This window comes from Pezoporus occidentalis, unplaced genomic scaffold (assembly GCF_034315485.1).
Source record: "Pezoporus occidentalis ecotype Australia unplaced genomic scaffold, CSIRO_AGI_Poc_V1 ctg365, whole genome shotgun sequence".
In the NCBI taxonomy this organism is placed as follows: Eukaryota; Metazoa; Chordata; class Aves; order Psittaciformes; family Psittacidae; genus Pezoporus; species Pezoporus occidentalis.
Genome location: NW_026915647.1, coordinates 160,174 through 182,043, shown reverse-complemented (window position 1 = coordinate 182,043; position 21,870 = coordinate 160,174). Strand labels below are relative to the sequence as shown.

At 55.7% G+C, this 21,870-nt stretch overlaps 2 protein-coding genes across 4 annotated transcripts in view; one reads left to right on the top strand and one right to left on the bottom strand.

The window, feature by feature from the left end:
• Positions 1–793: 793 nt before the first annotated feature.
• On the bottom strand, positions 794–10,945 carry NATD1 (N-acetyltransferase domain containing 1). The gene is made up of 3 exons (XM_062631052.1): positions 10,775–10,945; positions 3,390–3,508; positions 794–2,601 (listed from the first exon to the last, which is right to left on the bottom strand). Exons 1-3 carry the CDS (start codon positions 10,869–10,871, stop codon positions 2,485–2,487), a joined length of 333 nt encoding a protein of 110 aa, XP_062487036.1. The 5' UTR covers positions 10,872–10,945; the 3' UTR covers positions 794–2,484.
• Positions 10,946–15,743: 4,798 nt separating this feature from the next.
• The window catches only part of MAP2K3 (mitogen-activated protein kinase kinase 3), a 30,161-nt gene continuing 24,034 nt past the window's right edge, over positions 15,744–21,870 (top strand). Inside the window, exon 1 of one of the 3 annotated variants that reach the window (XM_062631049.1) lies at positions 15,744–15,857. In XM_062631049.1, coding sequence (XP_062487033.1) covers positions 15,842–15,857 — 16 coding nt within the window. In that variant the 5' untranslated portion in view covers positions 15,744–15,841. Of the gene's footprint in view, positions 15,858–16,563; positions 16,989–21,870 lie in introns of those variants that run through there. The other 2 variants (XM_062631051.1, XM_062631050.1) reach the window with 2 other exon arrangements.

The window sequence follows — 21,870 nt, the reverse complement described above, 5'->3', positions numbered from 1 at the left end:
CACAGGGAAGGGAAGACCAGGGCAGAGGATGGGTACAGCAGTGAAACTGTTGGCACGGACACTGGCACACGTCTCCGTCAGGTCACACACCGGAGGGATTGTAGCACCTTGAAGGGAAGCAGCAGCGAGACCGTGTGCTGAGCCTGATTTAAGGCAGCTGCTTGTGATCCAGCGCTGGGAAGCATGAGATTCCTGTCAGAGCAGCATGAAGGGCTCCAGAGCGCCAAGCTGGGATGCTGGGATACTGCAGCAACCACAGCACACCCTCTGCTCACATGCAGCTGATGCAATGGTACTTCTGGAACTGTCACACAGTGGAAGCGAGCACAAAACCAGGGCAGAGGCTTGCGGCACTGGGCTCACGCTATTGCTCCCATGAGGCAGCCAGGCACACATCTCTTCCAAGCGCCCAGCCCCACTGTGATAACGATACAACAGTGTCTTATCTTGGCTTGCAAGAGAGGACATGGTTCAGCTTCACCTTGAGATCAAGAGCAGGGATGGCTCTGTCATTGCTTGCTGTGACAGAGCCAGCCTTGCTCCTGTAACTGCATGTTGAAGTGTTTTTTTGCATATGAAAGAGTGAATATTTAGCAGCCCAGATTTCTTCTTGAGCCCTTTTAACTCATAACCTGCAACCCTTTCCCAGTCCCTCTAAGCCACCCTGAAAGTCACATCCTGGCTAAAATAAGCAGCAAGAGGGCAGAAACGTGAGGCAGTGGCAGGGCTGAGCCCAATGCCTTTCCTGAGCAGCTCAAGCTGGAGATGGGTCTGCTTGATGGACACAGGCTGTGTTATATTGGTGGTGGGCAGCCCAAAAGCAGAGGCAGGCAGCCTCAAGCCAGAAGGAACAGGGCTGGAACAGCTCAGGGCTGAGATCAGGCACAGGGTTTCCATCTCTGACCAACGCAACCAGGGTGTAGGAGCTTTTGCCTTTGCTGCCATGGGCTTGGTGCTGGGCACTGGGAGAGGGCTGAGCTGCCTCCTGGCCTGGGCTTCATTCAGTGTGTGGCACAGAGTGTAAACTTTAGTCCCTTCTGAGAGATAAGCTGGGGCTGGATTTGACCTCCAGGTGAAAGGCTCCTTATCTGCTTCTGTGTGAGGCTGCTGAGCGCAGGTGTCCCCACCACAGCCCAGCCCTGGGATCAAGGGGAGATGCTCTGGGGTGTAACTCAGGCCCCGGCAAGCCTGGGCAAGGCAGCAGAGGCAGGAAGCCAGAAGCAGGCAGTGCCATCACAGTGTTACCTCTACATCCAACTGCGGCAATGCTGAGCTGTGCTATAGGGTCATCATCTGTGGAGGTAACAGCACAAGGGTGTTCCTGCTGCTGGCTGAGCACCCTGGGCTTGGAGCTGTGTGAGGGGCAGTGAGCAGGCAGGTAATGCCCTGAGCCAGGGCTCCTTTCCAAAGGCTGTAAGGAGAAGTGATCAGCATCCAAGTGGAGGCAGGCGGCTCCAGCATCAGGTCCTGGAGATGGGACAGGAGCAAGTCCCAGAGGCCTTACCCCTGTTGCTGTCAGGACACAATGACAGGTCAGGCTTTTACGATGTGGGTGCAGAGCTGGAGTTGAGGGAGATGGAGGGGAGCCTTCCTCTTCAGCTGCAGGAAACCACTCTGGTGCCTGCAAAAGCAGGGGGTGTCCCCTTATTGCTTAGGCCAAGGCTGGTGCTCTTCTCCTGAGCAGGCTTTGTCCACACCAGCATGGTCAACACCGACAGCAGGGAGCAGAGACACGAACAATGGCCATGACCCTGTGGAGATTCCATGCTGGGGCTATGTATAGAAGGCTGGGCAGGAGCTGGCATCTCCAGGGAGGAGCATCTGCAACTCAGCTGCCTTTCTTCCTCTGCACACTCACATTGCATATGCTCTGCCACAGCCCCTGTAGATTAAACCCACTCCTTACGTGGCTCCCGTCTCTAGACTTGAAGGTGTCACCATCCCAGTGTCTCCACAGTGGTGCCATCACGGCCCACACGTTCTCATCTGTACTCCACATGGGCTTGGGCAATGCTCAGTGTTCAACAGATGCTGCAGGGGATGAACCTGCCACCTCCCTCTGTCCCACAAGGCCTCATCCATAGCATCTCCCCCACCTGCTGGGAAGAAACGGTTGCTGGTACCCCACGACCACCCCAACCAGCATCCCTCAGCAAGTTCATAGCTGTCACCAGGCAAAGGGGACAGGATGAGGGGCAGATCGGCTCATCCCCTGCTCTTGTGATGGAGTTTGGTGGAAGAATCATCCTCTTCCATCGCCTGGCTCGGCGAGAGCACCGAGAGGCATCGCGTGTGCCTGGAGCCAGCAGCCGCGCTCGCGCGTGGGCAGAGAGGAGGAGGTTGTGCCCACACTCATGCACCACATGGATGCACTTAAAAAAGAGAGGGAATTGTGAGTGTGGGAAGGGGTTTTCCTGAGACGGCAGAGAAGCGAAGGCCGCGTTGAACAGTCAGGGACAGCGCTGGTGTCGGAGCAGTCCTGCCTTAAGGCTGCAAGTGTTCCAGGTACTGCGGCAGGGGGTTCTCCTTGACGTACTTCTGAATGTACCAGCACGTCAGGTGAGCTTTCAGGTCCTCCTCCACCACGAAGTCCAGGGCTGCCTGCAAGCAGTCAGAGAGGACACAAGGTTTACAACCAGCACCCTCAGCTCTATGCTCTCCTCTGAAGGCTCACAGGGGTCCGGACTCCTGCACCCCACATGCGACTGAGGGAGCAGGAGGTTGCCCTCATGTATCCCCTGTATGAGGGAGATGGAGGGAGAGGATGGGAGCAGAGCACAGTTATCCTGCCACAGCCTCTGTGGTACCACTAGGTCCCCAGTTTAACAAGAGATGTGCAGGGACCCCCGGGTAACCCTTAATGCATCCAGCCTGGTGGACGGCTGGCACTGCAGGTGACCCAGCCATATCTTATAAAGGCCACGTTTGTCACCCCTTTGCCTGGTTTATGGGGCCAGGGAGTAGCTGTAACCCCAAAGCATCACCCCATAGTCCCCACCACCACTGTGCTTGTGGCTCCTCAGCTCTCCCTGCAAGGCTCCAGGCTTCAAGGGCTGGAAAGGGGCTTACAGGGACCTTGAAGCTTTGAGATGAGGGGACCCAGCCTCCAGGAGAGGAGCTGCATCAAAGTGGGTGTGAGGGCTGTTTGCTGCAAGGAGGAAAAGCAGAGCCTGGCTGAGCAGCTGGACATGCTGACACCCACCCAGTCCCTCTCACCACCAGAAATAGGAATGCCTGACCACAGATTCCCATCTGCCCCGCCAGCCGCCCCATCTCCCATTGGATCGGAGTCAGTTCCCATGGGGCATGCATTCAATTCCAATGGGATGAGATGGGGCTTCAGGCTTTCTAGCCATGGCTTCTGCCCTTTTGGGTGGCCGGGGCTGTACCTTGGCAAGGTGCTTGGCTATTCCTCTCCCTCGATAGGCATCTGGGACTTCCGTGTGCTGCAAGTCCACGATCCGCTTCCCCACGTATTCATAGAGCAGCACTGCCTTGTCGTGGCAACCTGGGGGTGTGAGAGAGAGGGATGAGGCTTGGGATGTCCCTGGGGAGCCCCGGGCTCCTGGTCCACCAGGATGGAGCCCACAGCAGGGGATGAGCAGCTTTGGGACTGATACAACAGCCCTTGTGCCCAAGGGAATGGCTGTGGTGCTGTGGGGGACACTTTGCTTTTGGTGCCACTTGGACATCCAATTCCCTTCTCTCCACAGCACAGTGTTTGTGTCATGGCATGAAACAGGACAAGACTTCCCAGCCCGGACCTGCAACATCCGGACAGAGACATTTTGGGAGAGGTGAATCCCATAAACACACCAGAAAGCTCCCATAAGCACGCAAGGGGGTTTGTGCACGCACATTTACACGCACACACACACAGAGGCTTCCTGTTACAACACCCTGACCTTTCTCACAGCAGCTCAGTTACAGGAAAAAAAGACATTTCAGCACATGTGTAAACCAGAGGAGAGCTAAAAAACACCCTCTGGCTTCATCTGCAGAGCCTGAGCTTGGCCTTCAATGCAAAAGCAAACACTTGAGGTCTAGAGGGCAGCTGCGGTTAAAAGCCAGTTTCAGATAGGCAAGTTTCCAATCTAAGACACAAGCTCAGTTCAAAGAATGGGAACCTTTCCTTTCCCTCCACTAAGGGCCACAAGTTTCCCCTGCATTTACTCACTATATGCTCTCACTGAGCTCAATGCTCTGTATTTCAATTGCATTTCAGCCGACAGCTCCACCCCATCCCTGTATTTGCGAGGCACCAGGAATGAGCCCATTTGAATTGTGTTTCGAGAGAAGCAGCTCAGGTTTTTTTGGTTCCTGCTCCTTTTAGGCAGCGATTCAATCCCCCTGCGTTGGATGGAAACCTTTGCATTTCCAGCCCGAGTTTATTCCTGCTGCTTTCTACCCGCTCTTCCTTGTGCCAACATTGTTCTGGGATGGACATAAATAATTCCCCTCCCTGCTGTTCCCCTGGGTATTTCCAGGCACCAGTCCTGCCCCTCTCAGCCTCTACATCACCATAAAGCCAAGCCCCTTTAGTCTCCCTATAGATGCCAGATGCCCCACTCTGTCTTAGGACAGAGGGGTTTGGGGTAAAGCACTGGGATGGGCAGAGATAACAGAGTGGGGAAGGGGCTGAAGGGGTGCTTGCCTCTTCCCTGTTACTAAGCCCAATGCAGATGAGATCCTATAGCCCCATTTTACAGCGGCAAATCTGCGTGGGGAATAAAGGGAGAACCAAACGCTTCTCCATATGGATCCAGGGCACCCGAGAAGAGCCAAGGGAGCAACTGCAAGCCCAGCTCTTCCCCAGCAGCACAGACCGGTCTCACTGGAGGGACAGCCCCAGGTCGGGGCACAGGCAAAGCCTCCTGTCAGACGTGCCACGGTGAGTGGCAGCTCCCTCAGAGGCACCTCTCAGAGGTGGTTTTGGCAGAGCTGGCAGCACTGAAGGCTGTAAAATGCTCTGACAAGGGCGGCTTTCACATGCTCCAGCCCTTCCACTCTGCTCTGCGCTGCTCCTGGGGCAGAAGTTGCCATAGGCTCTGCCTGAAGCAATGATAAGTTTGGAACTAAATTCTCCGGGTGATGAGAGAGCAAAAAGCATCTTCTTCTTCATACACTTCTTTATATATGATCTGTTTAGAACGATCACACACACAAAGGCATTCAAAGCAGAAGATGATGCAGTGCTTGGAGGACCTTGGATTTGCCCTGGACAGACCTTCCCTCCTATCTGCTGGACCACAGAAGCATCACAAGCCCCCAGCCAACAGGATGCCTCCAGTGTACAGGTGAACACACACACAGAGCCCAAAGGACTTTACAGCTGGCTTGACAGAGCAAACCAGCACTGCCAATGCTGTGGGAAACTGGTCCCAGAGCAGAACATCCCAGTTCAGTACGCAAACACATCTGGATGTGCTCACCTTGGTGATGGGACCCTGAGCCACACAGAACATGAAATCAGGGATGTTTAGGACACAGGGTTTGGTGAGGAGCCTGCAGGTGACACTGACAGTTTGGGAGGAGATTGCTGCTGGCTGTGAAGTCTCCCAGTCCCTCACCTCCAGCTCCCTGCTGTGGGTGATGCAGAACCACAACTGCAGGAGGAGCTGATGGGGAGGACAGCCAGAGGCGAGTGGTTATGCTCAAAGGTCACCGCAAACACCCCCTGCAAGCCCTCTCTGGGCAGGAACAAACCTGAACGCTGGGCACAGCTGGATGCACACATCTGGAGGTGGGAGAAAGCCCTGATAACAAAGGAGACACAAGCCGGGATCCAAAAGGAGATGGAGATCCCGCTTCCTCTGCTGAGTAAGGCTGAAGGTTGCCAATGGCTCACAAAGGGAAGGGAAGGACCAGCCAACGGGAAGCCCATTTCCTTCAAGAGCAGCTGCTCTGAACATGTTCTCTGCACCATTCCCACTGGGACCCAGAGCCCCTGGGAGAAGCAGGATGAAGCAGGCTGTACCCCAAATCTGGGCTGTTCTAGCTCTCCAATGAGCCAGGCATAACCCTTGTTTTCCCACTAACAGACTTCCCTGGGGCTGGAGGGAAGAGAGGAAGGAGCAGAAGCACCTTGCTGCAATACAACACTGGAAGAACCCAGCCTTGCTGCCATGTGGCACCTTGGACATGGGGAATGTTCCCAGCAAAGCTGGGGGAGCTGGAAGCAGGAGCAGCCCAACCCCAGCTTATTGCAATCCCAAAGAGGGGGCACACAGAAACCACACCAAAACACAGCATAACTGAGATGCCACAAGCCAGCCTCCCACCTGCCTGTCTTATCCCATGGACCTCGGAGCAGGGATTTTATCAGCCTGGGTAGATAGAGCCTGGCAAAACAGACTCAGGTCTTAACCCTTGAGCCTCATCGCGCTGTGTGAGATGTTGGACTCGCAGACACTCCCCTGCACAGCGCCTCAGCTTCAAGCCACCCTCAGCAAGGAAGTCTGAGTCAATGCAAATCAGCACAGCAAGAAAGAGGAGCAAGAGATGGAAGCGGCAGCAGGGCTGGTCCTCAGCCTGCCCTCCTTCAACCACGGGCTGCATGGGGAAAAGGAAGCTTTCTTTAAAGGGGGGCAAGGGACAACTTGCTCTCCATTGGGATCATGGGACAGAACTTCCACCCAAGCAGGGCGGACGGCTTTGGGCAGCACTGACAGACACCAGTCGCCAGGCTGGGTGGCTCATGAGCCTCAGGGGAACAAGCAGTGAGCCCAGCCCCAGCTGGGCACGGCATCATCCAGAAAGACACAGACATCCCACTCCAGCACATCCTTCACTGACCCCTCTCCCACCGTCTTCTCCCTGTCCCTCTATGTTGGCCCCAGCCCCAAATACACCATTGCGAGCCCAGGGAGCTCATGGTTGAGCGGTTGCCAGCCTTTGGAGGCAGCCCCTGATCTCCAGCCTCCTTATAGCACTGCTGCAAAGCCATTCCTGGACAACAATGGGGAGAAGGGAACAGACACCAGCCCCGTTTCCCACTCTCAGACCTAAGAAAACCCATAGGCAGGCAGCAGCTCAGCTCCTCTGGCTGCGGAGCCCAAAGGAGGATGCTGAAAGCTGCACGTGAGGCGATCCAAGAGGACAAGATGTCCCAGGGAGCTCGCGCATCCCAGGCTGGAGCTTGCTGCACACTGTCAGCTGGCCTTGATCCCCAGGGAGCCAGGGGCACGTTACTAGGGAGAGAAAACACAACAGAGCACAACAGACAGAGCCGAGTGGAGATGGTGCAGCCCACGGAGGGGCCTCACTCGCAGGAGCAGCACTGGCTGGGGAGGGAGATCCTGGTTTGAAGCAGTTTCCTGGTTAGGAGCTTTCTTGAGGTGACTGCAGCACAGGAGGAGTGGGGATGGCACAGAAACAGAGTGGTTTGGAAGGGACCTTAAAGCTCACTCAGTTCCAACCCCTGCCACGGGCAGGGACACCTTCCACTAGAGCAGCTTGCTCCAACCTGGCCTTGAACACTGCCAGGGATGAGGCAGCCACAGCTTCTCTGGGCACCCTGTGCCAGCGCCTCAGCACCCACACAGGGAAGAGCTTCTGCCTAAGGGCTCATCTCAGTCTCCCCTCTGGCAGGTTAAAGCCATTCCCCTTGGCCTGTCCCTACAGACCCTTGTCCAAAGCCCCTCTCCAGGTTTCCTGTAGGCCCCCTTTAGGGGGTGCCCGTCTTGATGCAGTGACCGGATCCCTTCATCCCCACTGCAAACTCAGCAGTTGCCCCTCCAGGAGGTGCAGTTGCCCCAGTGGTGAGTGAGGAAAGCACCAAGGCACAACCTGCTCCAGTTTTCCTTATAAATACAAGCCTGGACTCCCGACAATGAGCTCCGAAGACTCAGCTCTGCAGCGGGCAAAGCAGGAGCTTCCAGCCACTGGATCCTGCCCAAACCCGACTGGGGAAGAGCAGGAGGTTTGGGAAGTGTGGCTTGCTGCACCCACGGGTTGGATGAGCAGGAGTGTGGGTATCCAAGGAGCCCACGTATCCCTTTGGATCTGGAGCCGCTTGGTGCATGCGGTGAGCCCATCTCCCCACCGGAGAGCCTGATGTGTTTGATGGGTAGCAAGGCAGGTCCCCTGCCCCAAGGCAGCTGTGCCAGCAGCTGGAATGACCGACTCCTTCAGGGCGAGGTCTCTTTGGGTTTCTTGTTTTGACCAGAAATGCTATCTTGGATCTCAAAAAACCCCAACTATTCCTGACTAAACCAGCCTGTCCGATTCCCATGGAAGTTCTCAGCTTTGTCAAACTGATGTTTTCCAACACAGTCGCTAACACGGGGAGGTTTCTGGCTCGCTCGTGCTGTTAGTCACATCTCAAGCGATTACAAATCCAGTTGGGCTTCTTCTTACCCTCCCCTCAGAGGGATAACCAAGCTCAGTGAGGTCTGGTTGTAATCAGCTTTACTTCCAGCTTCCCAATGCATTTGGGATGCAAGGAGAAAGGGGATGTGTTAAAGCGAAGCAGCTGCTTCCATCAGAGCTTTAGGAGCCATGTGCAGCAGTGAGGTGAGAAGGGGAAGCAAGAGCAGAGAAGGGAAAGCCAGGGCAACCCAGAAAACACCAAATGCAATTCATCTTTCATGTGTCCGAGGAGGAAGTTGACACATGAGGTTACCCTCCCATGAGGTTACCCGGGGGTGCAGAGGCAAACACAGGATGATGCTGAAAACCAGCACTTTCACAACCACTTCACAGCTTTCACAGCGTCTCAGGCCTCTTGTACAGGGATTTCCATTAGAAGATCACCATGGAAAGTGGTGATATTCTAATATATACTATATTATATATATACTAATACACAGTATATTATATATACTGCATTGTATATACTAATACTATATTATATATACTAATATATAATATATATTATGTGTGATATATACTAACACTATATACTATGATATATACTATACATTAGGTACTATAATGCATACTATACACTACCCAACATCACAGTACCGTAAGCCACCCACCCCTCAGAACAGAGACCAGCGAAGCCTGGCTCCTTGCTCCACGAGCCTCATGCACCAGAGCATCACCCACACTCAGCATCTACCTAAGATAAGGACCAAGACAGCAGATACAAGCTGATCCTGGAGCCCACAGCGAACTACGAGTTCAGGCCAGAGGCTGCAGTTCATCCCTGCCACGCTCCCTTTCAGGGGGACACGCAGGGCCCCTCGGCACTAAAACCTGACCCGTTTCTTGTCATTCCCTTGAGTGCAGCGTGGAAAACCAGCTGGAACATTCGGCACCACTGATGCTCATCGTGCCAGCAGCGATGAAGAGAGCAGCACAGGAAATAAACACCCTGCCAGGCACTCCCCCAGAGATGGTTATCGCCTGAGCACCTTCCAGGGCTTGCCTGTCATCAGCACATGCCTAACGAGGAGGACGGACGGATCACCCGCTCCGCGTGGATGTCAGTCAGCCCGGTAGCAGGAATACCGTCACGCCAGGACGCGGCTCAGCTTCCTTGTGTGGCCGGCACTGAACTCCCAGAGAAACAACCCTGATCTGGCGGATCCACAGACAACACTGAGGCTTCCCAAGCCGCGGTCATCCCCTTCTGGAGTTGTTTGTGCCGATTCCCACATGACTCCCACTGTGGATCCTCTCAAAGTTCCCCTTCTCCAGACCCAACTCATCCCACAGTGCGGCCAGATGAGGTTTTCTATGGCGAACCACGATAAGGAGATCACGCTTCCCTAAGGAAACGCTCTCTTTGTGCACACACAAACTTCACCGAGGGCGACGACGCTGTGTCACAGCTCTTGTAATGGCAACAGGGGACCTTGTTTGATCTCCTTCTGTTTGAAACAAGCAGTTGGAGCGGTTGTTTTCCCCGCACCCATCACACACGTCTCCTCCTTCCTCGCTCCTCCACTGCTGAGCCTCCAGCCTGCACTTTGTAATTAGTGGTTGAAATGAAAATGGAATGGGGGGGGGAGGAAGAGCCTAAAATAAACCCCAGCCTATTCCTGTTGTTTCATTGGGAATGCTCCTACAGCCGGTGTCATTCTGAGCTACCCAGCTATTTTTTAGGAGACAACTACCCTGCAATTTCTGCAGGGCAGCGAGGCAGCCTGTTTTATCCAGTGTAGCTCTCAGCACGACAGATGGGCAGCGAAAAGAGGTTGGGATGGTGGAATATTTGGGATTAACCATTAAGAGGATGGCTACAAAAGAATCAGTGTTCCATAGAGAAACTGTTGTGTTACCTACTGCTTTTGCTCAGTCCACCCTACACATGGCAGAGCTGTTGCGGGGGGTCACCCCATCATTAGGGGTCCCCAGCCCTGGTCCTACTTGTGGCTTGATGCTTGTGGCTATGGTGCTGTGGGTCCTGCTGAACCCACAGTGCTGGGCCCCCTAAGCCCCCAAGGGCTTCTCTACAGGGATCCCACCGAGCAGCTCACACACACAGAGGCACATCCCCAACACCGACCAAAGCCCCTTGCTCCTGGCGGGGGCAAGCTGGTGCCCCCCAAACCGACCTGTGCCAACGTGGGGCTCCTCACACCAACCAAGAGAGCCCCAGACCCCACGGGTTGGGAACGATGCGGGGGACATCAGGAACCGGGGGCACGGAGGAGCATCGCGAGGGGGACACAGAGGGACGGAGAGCGGGTGGCAGGGTGGAGTGTTTGGGGGATAGAGAAAAGGGGGAGCCAACAGGGGGAAGAAGGGCGGATTAGGACCCCCAGGGGGTACAACCCGGGTCAGAGCGGGGTCGGTAACCCCCCCAGCGAGCCCCGCTCCTTACCGTTGAGCCGCACGGTGAACTGCCGCCGCTTGCGATCGTGCTCCACCTGGATGGGGCAGCCCTGCTCCAGGAGGCCGAGCGGCGCCGAGTGCGCCATGGCCGGGTTGGGTTGGGTTAGGTTGGGCCGGGCCGGGGCTCCGTTAATGCCGAACGCGGCACAGGAGCACCGGGTCCCGGTACCGGTAACGCGAGCACCAGGAGCGGGGTCGGGTCAAGCCGGGCCGGGCCGCCGAGGGGCTGGCACCGGCGCGCGGCCGCAGGAAACCAGCTGTGCGCCACGTGCCCGCGGCCCAGCCAATGGCCGCGCCGCCGTTTTGTTTTGGTACAGCCGTCCGGCTCTTAAAGGGACAGCGCACCCTTAAAGAGAGCACCCGCGGGGCACGGCGCCCCCCCGCGGGAGGGCACGGGAGTGGCCCCCCCACCCCCGTTGTGGCCCCGCTGCACAGCAATGGGTGCTTTGAACTGGCTTGTTGGTGCTGTACTGTGGCCCAGCACCAGGTATTGCCCCGCTGTGCCGTCTGCCAGGGGAACCCTGGCTTTGTACTGGGTTCTCTGAGCCGGTGGAGTGGTGCTGTGCTGCTGCTGGACTGGTGTACTGGTTCTGTGCCGGTGGACTGGTGCTGGACTGGTGCACCGGTCTTGTCCCAGTGTGTTGGTGCTGTGCTGTTCTGGATTGGTGCACTGGTCCTGTCCCAGTGTGTTGGTGCTGTGCTGTTCTGGATTGGTGCTCCAGTCCTGTCCCAGTGTGTTGGTGCTGTGCTGTTCTGGATTAGTGCACTGTTCCTGTCCCAGTGCATTGGAGCTGTGCTGTTCTGGATTGGTGCACCGGTCTTTTCTCAGTGTATTGGTGCTGTGCTGTTCTGGATTGGTGCACTGGCCCTGTCCCAGTGTATTGGAGCTGTGCTGTTCTGGATTGGTGCACCGGTCTTTTCTCAGTGTATTGGTGCTGTGCTGTTCTGGATTGGTGCACTGGCCCTGTCCCAGTGTATTGGAGCTGTGCTGTTCTGGATTGGTGCACTGGTCCTGTCCCAGTGTATTGGTGCTGTGCTGTTCTGGATTGGTGCACCGGTCTTGTCCCAGTGTGTTGGTGCTGTGCTGTTCTGGATTGGTGCACTGGTCCTGTACCAGTGTATTGGTGCTGTGCTGCTGCTGGACTGGTGTATTGGTCCTGTCCCAGTGTATTGGTGCTGTGCTGTTCTGGATTGGTGCACCGGTCCTGTCCCAGTGTGTTGGTGCTGTGCTGTTCTGGATTGGTGCACCAGTCTTGTCCCAGTGCATTGGAGCTGTGCTGTTCTGGATTGGTGCACCGGTCTTGTCCCAGTGTGTTGGTGCTGTGCTGTTCTGGATTGGTGCACCGGTCTTTTCTCAGTGTATTGGTGCTGTGCTGTTCTGGATTGGTGCTCCGGTCCTGTCCCAGTGTATTGGTGCTGTGCTGTTCTGGATTGGTGCACTGGCCCTGCCGCAGTGTATTGGTGCTCTGCTGTTCTGGATTGGTGCACTGGTCCTGTCCCAGTGTGTTGGTGCTGTGCTGTTCTGGATTGGTGCACTGGTCCTGTCCCAGTGTGTTGGTGCTGTGCTGTTCTGGATTGGTGCTCTGGTCCTGTCCCAGTGTATTGGTGCTGTGCTGTTCTGGATTGGTGCACTGGTCCTGTCCCAGTGTGTTGGTGCTGTGCTGTTCTGGATTGGTGCACTGGTCCTGTCCCAGTGTGTTGGTGCTGTGCTGTTCTGGATTGGTGCACCGGTCTTTTCTCAGTGTATTGGTGCTGTGCTGTTCTGGATTGGTGCTCCGGTCCTGTCCCAGTGTGTTGGTGCTGTGCTGTTCTGGATTGGTGCACTGGTCCTGTCCCAGTGTATTGGTGCTGTGCTGTTCTGGATTGGTGCACTGGCCCTGCCGCAGTGTATTGGTGCTGTGCTGTTCTGGATTGGTGCACTGGTCCTGTCCCAGTGTGTTGGTGCTGTGCTGTTCTGGATTGGTGCACTGGTCCTGTCCCAGTGTGTTGGTGCTGTGCTGTTCTGGATTGGTGCACTGGTCCTGTCCCAGTGCATTGGAGCTGTGCTGTTCTGGATTGGTGCACTGGTCCTGGCCCCAGTGTACTGGTGATGTGCTGTTGCTGCCCTGCTCTACTGGTATTGAACAGGATTGGTGCTGTGCCGGTGCCATAATGACTGCTTCTGGGGCAGTTGCACTGAGTGCACCCACAAAACCAGAAGCACTTAAGCACCTTCAGGGGGGATTTAGGCTGGATATAAGGAAGCTCTTCCCTGTGAGGATGCTGAGGCGCTGGCACAGGGTGCCCAGAGAAGCTGTGGCTGCCCCATCCCTGGCAGTGTTCAAGGCCAGGTTGGACACAGGGGCTTGGAGCAAGCTGCTGCAGTGGAAGGTGTCCCTGCCTGTGGCAGGGGTTGGAACTGAATGAGGTTTTAGGTCCCTTCAACCGAAACCATTCTGTGCTTCCACACATCACACCATGCACCTCAGGGTCTTGATAACCGCGGTGTAGCCAAAATGTACAAACTGGGAGAGGAAATAGAGGTGTTTGTCTCCATACCCATGGACCTGCAGCACCAACACCTCCATGGACGTGAACTGACAGCTCCAGAGGTGGGAGCTGAGCCTGGCCGAGGTGTCTGCCCACCGCCTGCCTGTGCAAAAGGGAAAGCAGCAACACCTGGAATGAATCTGGAACCAGTAACAGTCCACCAGCAGCTACTCCACACCTAAATACCACCCCATGTAGCTTGGTCTTTGTTTCCTCATCCCTTTGGCTCCTGATGCCCGAGTTGGAGCCCATCAGCTGATGAATTCATCAGGGCACTCCATTTGTGCTGCTCCATCAGTGGGTGCTGAGTGCAGGTGCTGTGCCCCTCTCCTTCTCCCATCGAGCCCCCACAGAAATGGGTGTCTGGAGAGAGGCTTCCTCATCTTCCTCCTCTGTGAAAGGCTGGAAAACACCAGTGGTGAGATGCCATCCCTGGCTGCCTTCACTCCGCCTGTGTTCCCACACCATATGGCGGCGCAGGAAGGTAAAAATGGGAAAACACCCGGAGCAGGGAATGCAGGGGGAGGCAAACAAGGCTGCAAACAGCCAGGCCAAGCACAGCTTTGATTTTACAAAGCGGAAGCCTGGGGCAGGCAGAGGGGCCGAATCCTGCATCCTGATGCCCTCCAGTGCACAGGGATGCTCAGGACAAAGTCACTTCACGGGGAAGGCTGAGGAGAGGGGAAAGGAGAAGCAGGTTTTGCACAGACAAAGGCAAGGGGTTCCTGGCTGGTTCTCAGTGATGTACCCACTGTGCTGGGGACACCTTCTTTGGATGCATTTCCACATGCACCTTTCCCTGTGATTTCCCCATTGCACTGCCTTTGCCTGTGGCGATTCCCTCTGCCTCAAGCCAGCAGTTACAGCATCTTTCAGATGCATCTCTCCAGCACAGTCTATGGGGTCCATGCTGGCAGGCACTGGAGGTTGCAGAAGAGAGGTGCTCCCCATGCCCGGCTATGGACGAGGAGGTGACCCTATGCTGCCTCTGGTCCCTTCCTTGCAGCCTGTGGGGGTCCATGTGCTCCATCCTCACCCTTCCCACCCTGCTGGACTTTGATGCTGAGCATACCCCATTCTCCATTCGGACTCCTGCAGCCCTGGAAGGCCTCAGAATAGATGACAAAGCCCCACTTGTGAAGTGCCTGGTGATTCAAGGTGGGTCAATAAACACCAGGTGAGTGTTTCATCCACCCTATAATTGCAGCTGGGGCCAGCAGCCATCTCCAGCTGTGCCTGGGGGTGCAGGTGAAGGGATGCTGTAGTATGTGATGGAGACAGCAGGGTCATGTCCTGCGCTCCCAGGTGCCACCAGCATCTGTGCCCAAGCCGGTCCCACCACTCCTTGCAGGTCTGCATCCAGCAAAGATGCCAACTATGCTCTGCTCTCCCTAAACCTCCCACCCTAACACTGCCAAACCCCATTCGGATCAGCTCAGTTGGAGCTCAGCCCTCATTGTTGGCTCTGATTTATGCAGCTAAATACCAGCAGGGCCCAGCCTGCTCCCATCTCCTGCTGGCCCAGCCCAGGTAGCAACGTCTGCAGCTCTTGCATCAGGGGTAATTACCCTGCGGTTGCACTGGAGTGGGGTTTTTGAGAAAGACTCCTCACCTGTGTTGAAAGGGGGTGAATCTGCTCTGTCTCAGGCAAGTAATTGCTCTCCCTATTAAACCCTGTCATTTACTTCCCATTTGACCTTTTCTAGGTTCAGTTTGAAGCTGACAGATCTGCTGCCGGATTACAGGTCCATTTGAGGCACCTATGTCCACAGAGGCACAGATCCCATTTCACCCAGCTCCTGCCACGATTCCCTTGTGTTCTCCGCTTTTCCAGTGCTGGAACTCATCCAGAACACTGCAAAACATGAAGCTGGGAATGGCTGTGACAGACCTGCTGTGATTTCCCCAGGGCTGTCTGCAGTTCCCACCCCTCCTTTGTGTCTGAACGGTTCACGCTTGGAATTTCAGCCAGAAAATGGCACTTGTAATCTCATTTTTCCTTGCTTAACTGCACCACTCATGTTCTGTCCACCAGCTCGGGTGTTTGGGGAGCATCCTGTGCCGTGGCACACTGCTGGGCTGACTCGTAGAGGAATAAAGCCCCTTCAGGTTGTCACCCAGCCCCATGGAAGATGTGATGAGCTTGACCAGTCTCAGCTGCACAGCATCACCCCCATCACGCTCCGTATCCCTGTGCCAACACAGGGGTCCCTTGGGCGTGCTGCCGGTAGGGCAGCCCCCCAAACTCCGCCTCTTCCCTGCGGGGTCTGGGGGAACAGAGCAGCACCACTCTCCCACCCGCCCGCTCCGCTTCACCCTCACAACCACGTCTGAGAACCGCAAAGCTCTTTCCGCGGAGGCCGGGTAACCACGCCTCCTTCCCCACCGCGGACCAATCGCGACGCTGAGGGGCGGAGCCTACAGGCCGTAGCGTGGCCCCGCCCCGGCGCTGTTTTCCGGCGGCCGCCGCGCTGGGCCGCACTCACCGGGTGCGCGCTGGGCCCGGGGCCTCGGCGCCGCCGCCGCCATGTCGCTGCCCAGAGGTAGGAACCGGAACCGGGGCCGGGGGCGGCGGTGGTTGCTCCGCGGGGCTCGGGGACGAGTGTTGTGCGGGGGGGGAGCGCGGTTGCAGCCGTGTTGAACCGGGTCTGGCGTAACCCGCGGGGCCGCGGCTGTTGCCCAACCCGGCGGCCGCGGCTTCCTCTATGGGGACACTGCATCCCTCGGCCTGAGGCCCGCTGCGGCGGGGGCAGAGGCGCGGAGCCCGGGTGTGTGGTGTGTGCTGCGGGCGGGGGAGCCAACGAGGCGGGTATGGAGGACGCGAGTTGCATCCCCCGCTGCCGGAGCCTTTCCCGTTCCGAGAGCCCGCGAGTGTCGTCGGTGTCACGGGAGGATGAGCAGAGCCTTCGTCGTAGCGTGGTGAAGCGGGAAGGATGGGATGAGGATCCCGGTCCTTGTGCCCCGGTGGCAGGGCCCCGCTGCCGGCGTGCGCTGGGGATGCCGTGGTGGAGTTTCCCATCGCGGCCGGGAGAACGTGACCGTGTGTCACGGGTGTTATTTATAGAGCATCGCCGTGACTAAGGTGGCCCGGTGCCTGTCCCAAGGTGAGAACCGACCGGGATGACCCTGCCGGTGTACCGGGATTGAGGAAGATGGGGAAAGAAAGGGCTTTGGTGGTGCCTTGGTCCTCCGTGGAGCCGTTTGCATCAGTGTTGGGAGCGCGGACCGGACAGAGGAGGGAGCGCACGGAGTGCGGTTGCCGCTTTCTTATCATTGGAATAGAATTAGAGGGTTTTTCCTCGTTCTGGAGTGATACGCTGGAAACTTGAAGTCAGGCGCCATGTGAGCAGATGAACGCACCTCGGCGTGACTTTTCCTCCCCCCCCCCCTCCTTGCTGTTTTAAATGATCCGTGTGTTAACCGGAGGGAATGTGGACCCGAGTTTCCTGTTTGCTGTGTAAGCAGGGTGTGAATCAGCAGCGATTTACCGTGCTGCTGAGCGGAGCTGCTGACTCACGGGTCGGAGCACATGCCTCCAGCCCGCCTTGGACGGCAGCAACCGTGCTTCTTTAAAAGGCTCTCACCGGGATACCCCATCCCAGACCTCTCGCTCCGCTCGTAGGTACAGCGAGCTCCCAGTGCCCGCCCGGTGGATGTGTGGATGGAGGGAAGAGGTGAGCTTGGCTGAGGGATTCGTGCCCTATAGGAGATGAGGCTGGAGATGGATCCAGGGGGATTTTGGGGAAGTGGGCTGACTGACTGATGGCAAAAAGCGATGCTTGTGGAGCACCCGTGGTGCTTTCCTTGGAGGAAGTTTGGAACCTTTCTGTGTCTGCGGGTTTCTGGTTGCACGGGGCTGTTGGTTGTGGTGAACTGGTTCATTCATACAATTACTCCTAATATCCTTGGCTTGGAGGTGTGCTGAGTGCGCCTGGTTTCCGCTGGAGCTGGTCCTCATCTGACCTGAGCTCCTTTGCCTTCACTGGAGCAGCGTTCACAATGGGGATTGATCCTGAGTGTGTGTAACGCATCTGCCTCTTCAAACCCTTGTCGCTTCGGCAGTGCCAGCGCTCCAGGTGGATTTGTTGCTGCTGCATAGGGATGCTTGCAGGTCTGAGTGCGTGTACCCACCTCTGGGACTGAAGACAGTGCTGGAAGCACTCAGAGCAGCTCCTTCTGCCTTTGGGCAACGTGAATTTAAGCTAAATTTCCCTAATTTTCCTTAGGGAAATCCAGCGAGCGGCCTCGCGTTTCCTTTGGCTGGTTGCTTTCCCTTCTCCCGCTTGAATGGATCAGGATTGTAAGCGGAGGCCGCTGCGTGGTAGCTCTTGGGTTGGCTGTTTCCATGCTAGATGCATACCAAGACTCGCTTGTCGTCATTCTGGCTTAGTCACGGGGCTGTCTCCTGCCTCGGGAGTTCTTTGGGATGCGCGTGGCTGGCCGTGACACGCGCGATAGGAATGGTGCTGGGCGAGAGCTTTGCTCTGTGCTAAACATAGTTTGGGAGATAAACACCTTCTGGGGATTGTAGGAAGCTTAGGAAAGATTTCAGCTTTCTTCCTCTTTCCATTGCTTGCATCTGCCTGATCCACATTGTCTCACAGGGCCAGGTAATGGGAAAGCGCTTGGTTTCTGTGTTATCTTGCACCGCTGGGTCTGATGCATACCAAGATATGCAAATGCTCTTCCTTGTCTCGGGTCACCGAAGCTCCCTTGAGCTGTGCTCCGTGGAATGGGTGGTGCTGAGGGAAGGAATTGTGTGCAGAGCTCTGGAGCTGCCTCTGTGTCCTCCTTGCAGAGCTTTGCAAGGGACACAGCCTCTGGTTGTAGATTGCAACAGTGGCTGGTCCTTGGCCATGATTTTCCAATGAAGTATGTACCATTTTCTGGTGAAATGGATGCTGGAAAGGGAGGCTTTGTTATGTCTGAGAGGTTAAAGCAGAAGGGGATGAAACCTTGGGAAGTTCACAGCCTTTGGGTGCGTGGAGAATCGTGGTTGGAGGGTGTTGGACTCCAATCCAAGCTGCTGCCTTTCTCCAGGGGCTTGAGGCATGTTTTCTGCCTGTGTGCCCGTCACCGTGGCTGTTGGCTGTGGCCCCCGATGGCTGGGAAGCTGTTCTGGAGGGAGAGGCAGGAACATGCTCCCAAATCCAGGGATTTTGCTGGGGAAAGTGGCTGCAGAAGGGAGGATGCATGGATGGGGTCTGGAGGGAGAAAGCTGCTTGGCCTCTCCTGAGCTCACCCAGTGCTGATGCCTGAGTGATTCAAAAGCAAGTCCTCTTTAGGGCAGGGATCCTGTGGGAAGATGAGTGCTGCTGGGGGCAGGATCCAGTTGGATTCTGTGTTTCCAGGGAGGCAGCTCTCCTTTGACACTGAGGCTTGGAAAGATCAATGGCAAGAACTGCCGGAGCCTGGGGATGAACTGGTGCTTGTTCTGGTGCCACATCTATTCTGGGTAGGTAAATAAGTGGTGGGGACACATCCTTCCGGTACCCTGGCCGTGCCCTCCATCAGAACACACCATTGCACCATTCAGTGTGTGAATCCTGCTGTCTCGTGTGTCATTCACACCTTTCCTGCTGCCATCCCTCCGAAAAGAGTCCGTTCTGCTGAAAATCCACATGGAGACATGACCTGCAGAGGCAGGGCTTTGGCGTCAGGCTCCTGTTGCCAGTGTGATGTCCTTTGGGTGTTTGTGGGCAGGGGTAGGAGCCAGGTTTTCATTCTAGTTGAAGCATCATAGAGCTTGTATCCAACTTATTATAAGAGTCATAGGGAGAGCACAGTGCTTTGTACCTGTGGTCCTCATCTTGCCTTCTGCTAGTGTAACAGTGGGCACCTGGAAAGCATCACATTGGATGTGATAAATATTTAGCTGTGCTTCAGCCATCCGTTTCCCTCCCTGGAGGGATGCTCTGCTGCCTTTTCCTCAGTGGATAATGCTCCTTCCTGAAGGCTGCTGCTGTTATTCCCCAGCTCTGGACTGCAGGCTGAGTTTGCTTTGCCCCAGTTGTTTCTTTACAGGAGGAAACTCATCTTTGCTCTGTAGAGCTTCCCTCGGGGGGCCTGGGAATGGGTGCGGGTTTCTGGTCCGGGTGATGTGTGACCCAAGCAGCCACCGCTGAGGACGTGGGGCTCTGTGGGTTTATTGGATGGAAGATGGTTTTCCCTGGTGTCAATAAGGCACTGCCTGGGCACGCTCTTTGCTGGGGAAGCTGCTGAGAGAGGAACTTGTGTTGGCTGAGGAGGTGAATTTACTCTAGCGACAAAAAGTTTGGGGTTTTACTGGCGTGACTCAGGACTACTTGTGGGTACGTACAGGGCTAAATGTGCTCACTGCCTGACACAGTGCTGACAGAGCCCTGTAGTGCAGGTTGAGTGGTAGCCAGGGATTTTAGGTGGGGGAGGGAGCAAAGAGGAATGGTGGAAATGGGAAGTTTCTGTTCTTTTTTCAGCCTGGGAGATCTCCCATCTGCCTTGTCTGCATGGGGATGATGCTGCACTGATTCCATGGCAGCGTTGTGAGCCTAAATGTTCATCGCCCCAAGGAATACTATGATTATTGCTGCTATCTCTGATATCATAGTAGTGTTTTGTGGCCTCAACTGGCCTTTGTTTGCACCTTGTTCTTGCAGCCACTTCTCTTTCTATCAAAGGCTGGAGCAGAGCTGCTGCCCGTGTGGGATGCAGTGGGTTATGGTGTGGCTAAGGGGGAGGGCAGGATTTGGGGGTCTTGTGGTCCCAGTGGGTAGGGGACAGAGGGAATCACTGCCTCCTGCTGGGGGAGGTTCTGGCCCTGCATTGGGATGAAGGTGAGGTGGATCTGCTTCAGCATCCTTTCCCCACTAATCCTATGCTGTGTAGTCCACATGGCTTAATCCACGTGGTTTAATACCACAGGGCTCCTTTGTGCACTGTCTGCTCTATTGACCTGTTGCAAGAGGAGACAGGGAGCACTTTGGAAGAGCACATCCCTTTCAAGACAGGAGCTTTTCCATGTGATGTGATTGTTCTTGTGTGCTGCTGAATCTAATGTAGGAGGAAATGAGGAATCGCTTGAAGGCTGTAGGGTCAGGAGGGATGATGGTGAGCATCGTGCTCAGCTGGAGGTCAGGATGTTGCTTCCAGGAACTACTGCAGTTAGTCCAACAGCCTTTTTTGGGGGGGCAAATTAAGGCAAGTTGTGTAAACAGACACTGGATCTTGTTGTGAAGGACACCCAGTGCTGGAGTTTGGTGCCCCTGAAATGTGTTGTGACCCTGGGGAGCTGTTTGGAGCTCCGGGGTGTGGTGCAGCGGGATGTCTGCCCAGCCCTTGGCTCCCTCCTGGCCCTGGGAGCAATGGCTCCACTGCTGGGAAGGGGTAGTGTGAAGATGACAGTGGCCTGGCTGTTGCCTCCTCCCCTGGGAGCTGGCAGCAGTGTGCAGGAGGGGCTGGGGTGGGTCTGGTACCCCTTGGGATGCTGAAGCCTCCATCCTTCTGCTTGCACTGTGCTCTAGGAGGGTCCTTGCTGGGTTAGGTCTCTCCCATGTTCTGAACCTTAATTCCATAATTTCAACTGAAATGCTTATTTTTTTATCTATTTAAAGCTAAGTTTCTGTTAAAAATGCAACGTGAGTAGAAGAGGCAGGATGAGGAGGAGACAAAACTCACCCAGAAGTTGTTTGTAGAGCATCCACCCTTCCTCCCTTCGCACCATCACCACCAAGGAAAAAACCCTCCTTTTGGAAAGGAGGAAACCACCAGAGTGCCCCAGACAAGTAATTTCCCATCAGAGGCTGCTAACCTGAGCTGTGGTTTGGCACTGCCATCAGCCTAACTGCTTGTATCTGATGAACCTGTCTGGTGCTTGGAGCTTCTCATTGGAAGCTGCCTGTTGGGCTTCAGGTGTCCTTTGTTGCAGGGTGTTTGTACCGTGCCTTGATAGTCACTGTTATATCTTTTAAGAAACTTAAAAGCAACTTTTAATGGTTGTATTTCATTCTCATGTTGGAGATTTCCAATCAGGAATGCATAAACCCCTGCATCTGAGATAGGATCGGGCCAAGCTGTATCCTCATTCCCATCAACGGTGATGGGCACCGGTGGGGCTGGTGATGCAGAGCAGAGGGAGAGGAGGGAAGCAGCTCCCTGCAGGGCTTGGCAGGTGACAGTCATGTGTCTGACAGATCATAAACACGCAGGGCTGGTTACGTGGATGGGCTGGGGGTGGCTTAGGAGGGGATGACGGGGCTATCTAGGGAGTGTCAGCTTGTCTGGGCTTGCAGGCCAGCCAGATACTGCTTTGTGGTGTGCGTGTATCGGTTCTCTCCTAACCCAAATCTCACAGGGATGGCTGACGAAGCAGCTTGTCTGCTGCTGGAGTTGCTGTGCTGGGTCAGGTGCCGTGGCCCTTGGCTGTCTTTAAGCAGTCTGTGTTAACAGCAGCCCTTGGAGATGGCAGCCTCCTGACCCAGCTTGCTGGAGGGCATTTTCCATAGCTGAAGCAGATGTCTTCTGCTGCGTGCATCAATCCCTGGAGGAGACTGTTTCCTATTAAAGGTAGCAAAGGGCAAA